A 9,856-nucleotide genomic window follows, 5' to 3' on the forward strand; every position below is an offset into this window, starting at 1 on the left:
TAAAACAAAACAGTACAGAGAAACTTCCGGATGCCGTTCAATTTGCCTCGACAATAGAGTCGCGCGCTCAATCGGTGACGACGGAAAGACACCACGCAAACTATCCAAGGTAGACTGCTTGTCCCTGATGGATCTTCGGTTTGTAATCGCCAGAGGATGTGCGGTCGCCGGTGACGATAAGCATTGGGTCATCACGGAAATTGCGAATTCTTTTCGAAAACAACAAATGGATTAACTGCGTCGTTAAATAGTCGCGACGAATGTACAAGTTCTTCTTCTTCCTTATTTTAATCGAACGATTAAATAATAATGATACTTCGTAATAAAATGTCGCGATACTATGTGTGTGTGACATTTATTATAAAAATTTTTAATATAATATTGGTTTCACCCAACAACATAAGACTAGAGATGAAGAGATGATTTTCATTCATTCAATATTTAACAAATTTTACAATTTTACAAATTTTCAAGCATTTGTTTAATAAGCTCTACGAAACAAGATATCTCTTTTTTGTATTTTCTTATAAAATTTAAAAAAGAATATTTATTTAAAAAATATAAATTTGTAAAATGTTCGAGCTTAATCTAATATCCATAAAAATTAATTTTCGTCTGATTTATCTCGGCTCTACAAACATTCGCATATAAAAATATTCTAATTTTAATGTATATTTATGAAAATGAGTCAAACATTGACTCTGAGGATGAGTAACTCTGAAGAATAAATCTAAATATAATTGCAAAATGACGCGAAAAAAACAACTCGATGATAACGAAAGAGGATTTTCTCAATTTTTTCTCTTTGAACCGAAGCGATTATAAACGAGATAACGTCGTGACGTTCGCGAAATCACGCGTGGAAATTGTTAACGCTTTCCCATACGAGTCGACGTGCAATTAACCATCTCCGCCGTGAACACAAAATAATCCTTGGGAGACAATAGCGAGATTAGGGTCGCAGGTGTAAACTAGGCGATGCAAACAACAATGCGATCTGAATTTCGCGCTGCAATCGGAAGCAAAGTATGAAGAAAGTATTTTGCATGCGTTAACAAGCACATGCGTTTCCACTAGAATGAATTTGTCGACATGATTTTAATTATATAAATTATTTATGGGGTCACACTTTTAGAAAAAACGCCATGACTTCCTGTTTTCTTCGTCCCAATGAAATATTAAATTCAGATTTAGAGATTATAAAATGCAGATTCAGGATATCATAATTAAGATAATTTTACTATACCTATTCTAACAATACCTTTTCTAAACAACTGCAATACCTATTCTAAACGATTCATGATATTTTTCAAGAAAAATCAATTTTGAATTTATAATAATAAATTTGATAGACGCACGTAATAAAATCGATCCCACATCAAAAGCAGAGAAAATACAGAATCACATAAAAAATACAAAAGCCAAACAAAATTTCTGTTCGTTATTTTTTTACAATTGACCGAGAATATTCAAGCTATCACGTCCAATATTATTGGTCATCGCCATTGTATCCTTTTGTCTCGACGATTCAAATCATAATGCTTCAGAGAAGAGGCTTCTCTATCGTATTTGTTCTCATTGGCGTCGCGATCGGAATCGCGATCGGATGCGTCACGTTCAGTATACTTCGTGCATCCGAATCGCAAGCTTAACTCACGAGAAGACATTTTAATGGCAGCTCCACGATAACTAACGGTCCGCGCTCGTCAGACACGAGCGTGATTTTTCTCGAGGATATCATGAATCGCGTGGAAACGATCGTCTATCTTCCACCGCCTTCACTGTCAAGTTCGCAAGACGCGAGATAAGCCGCATAGCACGTTCGATTCCATAATTAGTCGAGACGCGTACGTTTATATCGGAAATCAAAAACGCAGTATAATTTCAGCAAGTTAAAGCATCAATCCGACAAGAAAAGAAAAACTTTCATAACAATTAAAAAATTCAATGTTTAATATCGAATGTCTTTTTTAAAAAATTAAATTTAAAAAATATTTTTCAATTCAAGAGAATAATCAGTATTGCATCGATCCCTTTAATCGCCTTTTGTCGCAAAAAATACATCTATCTTTATATTTTATTTGATTCTAATATTATATATATAAGTTATTAAAAAAAAAGATAAAATAAGGTAAAAATTGCAGAGATAATATTTTCATTTTTTGTCAGAGTAAAATGTATACGTGTAATCTATATAATATGCATCACTGAAATATACCTAAAATTGAAAACATAAATATAATACAATAAACGTAACTTTTTAGAAATCAATGTCTAATTAAATAAAATTCTCAAATATCTAAAATAAATATACATAATAATGTATATTTATTTTAGATATTTCAGACTTTTATTATTTATTATGTATATTTTTAATTTACTTTTATTATGTATATTTATGTATATTTATTTTATATACACATATACATGTGTTTCTATCAATCTTTCTCTACAAAAAAATCGTACTGTCTCTTTCACAGAATATATCAATGTCCCAAATTTAAAGATTTATAGAAATCACATCTACTGAACAAGTGTACTCCAAGCATCCTCATTCTAATCATTTCCTTGATCCTTCCGCAATTAGCATTCGTCTCTTTCGAGTCTGCTCCCTATTTAATCCTACGCTGTCGCGTGTGCCAAACGTGACAGCAACGGTAATGTCGGGATCGCTTTCTAGGTATCGTGAGCGCGTATTTACGTGGGTGCAAACGCGCGAGCATTCATGCGTGCGCGGACGCGCCCAAGACTCACATGGTGACAGGAGGGGATCGACCGTGTGACATCGCGCATGGTTCAGACACCAGGATGGTTCTTCCGGCGAGGGCATTTCCGGTGCTTCAGACAATACCACGGCGATGATGATCGTGACGAGAGAAGGCTTTCAACGAGCGACTCTCAACTCTCGACCAAACTAAGGCTTCGCTTTCTATACTTCCGCGATCACACAGTGTGCTTGAATAAATTATCGTTATAAAATTTAATTCAGTTTTTAGCGGAAGATATTAATTTTATATGATACACATACACGAAATGACAAAAGACGTGCATGCTAATAAAAAGGTTTATCGCGACACAGATTTACATTAAAATATTACAACGATATTTAATTAATACATTTAACATTTCGATATATACTTTCATTATCATATCAAAATATATAAGTATAATTTAATAAAACGTATTCCGTTTGCGTGTGCAAGTTCTTTTAAATTATATTGCATTTATTTATGGAGAAAACCTCCGTCGATTTGTGCACAAATTTCTTTCAAATTGGATATTTACGCTTCTTTAAAAATTCCCCAGTTTTTTCATCGCAAACAACGTGTGCACATGATAAAGATATCGAAGGCCATTGAGTGTATATTAAAATCTACGTTGTCGACGTCGCTATCCTTGTATCGTCATTGTGCATTCGTGCGAACTCGTTTTTCCACGCAAGCATATGCAACCATGTTGCAAAAGAAAAAGGATAATGTACGAGATTGTAAAAAAATCGTTTAAAAAAGATCGAACGATAAAGTTAATACAGTCCATATAGAATAAGAGATATTTTTCTTTTAAGAAGTATTTAACAGTAGTAAGTTTAATATTATCTACGCAACAATATTTTTCTAATTATTTCTGCTGAAAAGGAGCGTCGTTTTATGTCGTAACGATATTTTCTAGATCATGCAACTCCCACGCGCAATAGCCGAGCAGAATGTTCAACGGCTTTAGAAAGATGCTACAAAGAAGAAACAGAATTTTCTAGCTCAGAAATCATGCCGAAATTAGGTCACGGCTATATCTGTCCGCGAGAAACGTTCGAGAGGCACTTTTCTTTCTTCCTTCTTTCAACAAAAAGTTACATCGCAAATACAAAATATAATTAAATACAAATATTTCATAATTCACAAAATATGTTGCCTTTTTAAAATTTAATATATTCAAACCTCTCGTATGTGTGTGTTATCTTTTGCTTTCAAACTGTAAAGATTTGTTAACTTTTTACGATATAATGGCAAAAAAATCAGAGTGATTTTTTTTCTCTATGTTACACACATACATAACATAAAATTATTTAAATTTTAAAAAAAATTTAGTTGTAGAAAATGTAAATATTTCAGAGAACCATTCTTTTTGTTGCTTCGCCCAAATGCTAGAACTAGATAATTTAAAAAAAAATCTGATATAATTAATATATTTAATATAATTTAATTGTGATATCATCTTTCTATTATTAATTCTATAATTATTTATTAGTTAACAAATTGTGTTTTTGTATATGCTACTTCCGCCATCTAGAAATTATGAGAAAAAGTAAAGTACCGATAGTTGATCACAGAGAAATTTCTACAAACGCACTTCTTCGCAGATGATACCAGATATATCGGTAAGGCAGAAAGTACAACCAAAACACGGAATCGAGCTAGACACAGTCGACAAAAATTAACATTAATTCACTAAAATTATTGTGATAAAGCAACGGCGTACATATATAAAATGTTTATAAAAAAATTACATTTTATCTTATAACAATAGTAAATAAAATAGCAGATTGTTGCAGGGAACTGTTTTACCTACTTTCATAGAAACAGAAAGAAAGATGCTACCTATATTAAAAAATTAATTTTCTTTTTATATCTATTAAAATGCAATTATAATTTTTATAATTTGCTATTATGATAAATCAAAATATAAAGTTATCTAGAATTATCTTGACAACTCAATCTCAAAATTTGATCCATACCTATATTCCCTTTCTTCTGGTTATAAGCTACTGAATTAATACAGATAGTTTCAAAATACTTTGCTAAATATAAAAAAAAAACAACAAAGCCCTTTTTTCAAAATGTTTTAAACTCGCAAGTTTATTACGCTGTGTGCGAGAAACGTTCTGTTTCATTTCTCGCGTAATAACGTTTTTCTCTCCATCGCCCTTTCGCGTTGCTACAAAAAAGAAGGGAATCGACTCCCGGGAGGGAAACGGGGAAAAGTGCACTTGATTCCTTTTGAACAATATCGACTCGTTAAGGATGCACTGTCGAGCAGTGTCTGTCAGTAGCAACAATGCCACCAACAATTTCGACAAAGCGCAATTAATGTCCGATCCTCCCGCTATTATACCAAAGACAAAATGTTAACTGATGTTAAACACCGCATCTAACGCGTTTCCGTTGATACAAAGCAAAATGATTCTGATCACAGCAGTAAAATTATGCCAGCTCGTAATACGAGACGAATTCAAAGATCAACAATTCATTATAATTAAAATTAACGAAATTGTCTCTTGTTTTTCAAATAATTATTCACGTGTAGTTATTCATGCGTAGCAGCAACATTCGTCATATTTTATCAAAATTTGACACATGTCTTTTTTACGGCATCAAATGATTATGGAAGAAACGAATACGTTCAACTGAAACGTAGACTAACAATAAGATCATTGTTTCATTGTTTAAAAGTCTCGGTCTATATTTCATTTGAACGTACTTAATAATTTAGATGCGTATCTAAAGATAAAAATGTTTCTAGAAAGAAAAAATATCAGAGCAAAGAATAATTATATCAAGTTTATTATTTAAACGCCTCTAATTTTCAAACACACATTATACACACTGATATTATATATAACTGATATTATTATATTATATTATATTTCACGGCTATATCTGTCCGCGAGAAACGTTCGAGAGGCACTTTTCTTTCTTCCTTCTTTCAACAAAAAGTTACATCGCAAATACAAAATATAATTAAATACAAATATTTCATAATTCACAAAATATGTTGCCTTTTTAAAATTTAATATATTCAAACCTCTCGTATGTGTGTGTTATCTTTTGCTTTCAAACTGTAAAGATTTGTTAACTTTTTACGATATAATGGCAAAAAAATCAGAGTGATTTTTTTTCTCTATGTTACACACATACATAACATAAAATTATTTAAATTTATTTAAAAAAATAGTTGTAGAAAATGTAAATATTTCAGAGAACCATTCTTTTTGTTGCTTCGCCCAAATGCTAGAACTAGATAATTTAAAAAAAAATCTGATATAATTAATATATTTAATATAATTTAATTGTGATATCATCTTTCTATTATTAATTATAAATTCGATATATTTCTCCTTTATCATTAAAAATTCATTTTTTCATGAATATATCCTCTTTGGATTCTTTTTAAGTTGTTGCATATAAATTTCTTCAGAATATTTTCATACAATAAAAATACTAACTGCTGAAAAATATTCTGAAAGATATATTTAGATACAAAATGTTTATATAAGTGATACATAACGATAATTACATAAAGCTACGTTCTTTGCAAAAATATATTAATAAAACTATTAGAAAATTAATATAATTACTACTCTGCTAAAGAGAAAAAGAGATAAATGCTAGAAACTTGTCAGAGGAAAATCGACGTCAAATTTTATATTGCAGATATCTTGGAAATTGATAACGTAAAATGTGATTTCGATCGGATAACAAATGGAGATGAAAAATATATGAGATCTGTTCGTGTGGAAACATGACCACTGCGAGATGTATTGTGGTCATCTTATGATCGATCTGTACTTACCTATTGGAGAAGCGGTGTTGGCCTCCCGAAGGCTGACAGTTTCCGGTTCGATGGCCGCCTCGTCCTCTTCGATTAGCGGCGGCGGTGGTGCCAACGGTCGCGTCTCGTATCCCCAATGCTGCCGAAAAGCACGTGCCCCTCCGTCCAGACGGACGCGTGGCAGCTCGACGAACATCGCGTCGCCCAACTGAAAGTAAAAGGCCGCCCGCAGGCGTTAAATTGGAATCGTCATGAGGAAGAAGCATTAATGAACAATAATAACCATGCCAGAACGATTACGTGCCGAAAGACTAGATTTAAGAATACGTCGTTTTGTTTCAATTTAATGAGAACAGACAGATTTATTCTGATAAAAGAATTGCGTAGAGATATGTTTAGCTAAATATAAATATTGCATCGAGGGTTTAAGAACGCTTGCATTAATTGCGAATTTTATGATTAAAACGTAGCAAGGTATCATTATTTCAGCTGATTATAAAATGATGCAACTGTAATGAGTTGATACAATTTAAATATGTAATATATATTTAATGATTTCTTAACTTTTCCGATTCATTTGCTTATAAAATACTAATTTGTATACGTGACAAAATAAACGTGATGTGTTTGTTTTTATGTACAGGATGAGCAAAATAAGTTGTAACACCTCTGTGAAGAGTTTGAATCTCACTTTCAAAATATAATTTGTAAAATTAACACTCACGCGAAAAAATAAAACAGAAATGAAAAAAAAATATTGTTCTGATAATTTCTCAGTTTCCAAGTAGAAGTTTTCCAAGTTATCATGGATTAAAACTTTTCTTCAAAAATTTGATATTTTATTAGACATTTTATGTATAGAATTTAAAAGATTTATATCGAAAAATGTGATGACCTAAACTGATCTTGATTGAAATAAAAAAGTTATCAATTATCATGTAAAGAAAATGTAAATCTGTTACTTTATATTTTTATATTTTACATTTAATCGCTAAAAATTTTTTTAACGTATTAAGAACTTTAAAACTTTAGGAACTTTATGGAAGCGCCAAAAATTCGAAAAATAAATTGCCAATTTTACAAAAGTGATTATAATGAATCAAGCTGTACCGCATAAACTGGAGCTGTTTGCGCGAACCAGTCCTTTAAGGAACAATAAAAACGGTATAATCAGAAATTCATTAAATCATTTCCTTAATTAAAGGCACCTGTATTCACGGATAATTATCTCGTTGAAACGAGCAATGATACGTTGAACAAACGTACTTTATCAGATATTTCGTAAAAAATCTTCCTCACTTTAATATCTATGTATAAAGCATCATAATTATCTCATTTTATTTTAATATAATCTTTTTGTGTAGCATACTAAACTGAAACTAAACATCGTGAAAAATTCCTTGGTGAAGACCTTTTAAAATGTCAGAAAGCAGAGATTCAAAGACACATATATTCTTCGTTTCAATTGCTATCTTTATCTTATTCAAGATTCTCGAATCTTTATTCTCTTTTTTATTAAAATTTTCATTTCTCTCCTTTCAGAGATCTTCCGATTATGAATTATATTTTAAGTTTACAATTTGTACTCTTCATATCTTAAATCTTTGAATCCATAAAATCTGTCAAATACTGAATTTTGACATATTAAAATTCATGAATTTCGGTGAGAGATCTTTCAGTCAAAGTTTTCCAATTCTATTATATCAAATCTCGACTTTGCTCCCCTCCAATTTCTTGATTCCTCTGGGAACAAAAAAAAACGAGAACGTATAGCGAAAGTTTCTCCACATAGTAATATGCATATATGCATTCGTTCGATTCTAAAACTGGACACTCACGTAACCGCGGATGACATCCATCGTCGCGGGTTAACGAATTCGCGTCATCCAATTAAATGCATCACACACGACGTCGACGAACGATAATCTAATGCACACTTGCAAACGTCGTCTATAATCAACTGCATTGACAAACTGCCTATGGGATATAACCCAACTATTAACTAAGACGCGCGCAAATCGTTCGTGAACGATGCTTATATGTCCGCACTAGGCTTTCGCAAAAAGACGAGACTCGCGAGAGAGGTCGGAGTTATTTGGAACAGAGCCGGATGACGACTGGAGCGTGTCTGGCGATTTATCTTGGAATATCGTAGATTGACCTGACGACAGGCTGACGTCACTAATTAAAGCTTGTTAAACGGAGAACACGAAATCCCAGAGTCGGTAGATCATTCTTCATTTTTTGTTTATATTTGTCAGTAATTCTTTCTTTCTCCCTTTTCTCATGTGCGTGTTCTCATTGTTAATTATTTAAATTTTTGTCGAAATATCCGACATTTTGTGCTAATTCTCGGATTGTTGAAGTTTTGTGAAGAATTTATAATTTGAATTGTTTCGCTACGTGGTGCGTTTGAAGAATTATGTGCACTTTCCAATATGTAATTTTAATCAAAATAAAACACTTGTCTTGCATGGCACGTACGCAGTGCATATAACGAGGAACTGATTGAATGAATAATTATATACACTGATCAGTTGATTAATTTATATCTGATAACTATGACGAAACTTTCCTTCCGCGTTTTTCGTAATTATTCCTGTTCCTTTCGATAATTTCCTATGGAGAATATTAAGTATACTGTGTTACAATTAAATTATCGATTTTATACTTAATATATTAAACTATTATTCGAGAATAAAATTAATTAAAAATTAATGATAGCAGATTCTTTTTATGCTACGTATGAAGAATTTTAAAACATCAAAATAAAAAGCGTGAACCTTTAAAAATATCCAGTTAAAAAAATAAAAGTATGATCATACAAAAGCATTTTAAAATATCATTTAAAAACTACATAATTTTTTTAGAAAATAAGATATATATATACATTCCATAAGGAGATATTAAATAAAAAAAATACATTTAACTTCTTTAATTTTCGGATCACACACAAAACGCAACATTCTTATAAATCCTGATAAATTCCAACGTCAGCTAATATTATATCTCATGCATCATTAAGATTAAATACTAAATAAAGATGACAAGCAGCCATTTATTTCAATCACATCAAAGTTCATTAAAGCTATCGCATTCGTTAACCGGCTGCTCACTTTGCCGACGCGGGCACATGTCGGACAATATGAACAAATTCAGTGGCAAAACTTCATTTTTAGACCGACCAATTAAAGAAGAGGAGATCGAATCGTACACTGCAATTGCAGTTAACGCGTTAGGTGCAATTATCAGGTCGGCGCGAACGAATGTGTCCAATTACGCGAGGAACGATCAGTCAGTCTCGAAGAGC

General features: G+C 31.8%; 1 protein-coding gene across 4 annotated transcripts in view; it reads right to left on the reverse strand.

Moving 5' to 3' along the window:
- The window catches only part of LOC115238444 (probable Ras GTPase-activating protein), a 304,505-nt gene that overhangs the window by 150,642 nt on the left and 144,007 nt on the right, over positions 1–9,856 (reverse strand). For all 4 annotated transcript variants that reach the window (XM_029812323.1, XM_029812307.1, XM_029812316.1 and 1 more), the window contains one exon: positions 6,568–6,754. In XM_029812323.1, the coding sequence (XP_029668183.1) occupies positions 6,568–6,754 (187 nt within the window). The remainder of the gene's footprint in view (positions 1–6,567; positions 6,755–9,856) is intronic.

This window comes from Formica exsecta, unplaced genomic scaffold, assembly GCF_003651465.1.
Source record: "Formica exsecta isolate Colony F162 unplaced genomic scaffold, ASM365146v1 scaffold115, whole genome shotgun sequence".
Classification (NCBI taxonomy): domain Eukaryota; kingdom Metazoa; phylum Arthropoda; class Insecta; order Hymenoptera; family Formicidae; genus Formica; species Formica exsecta.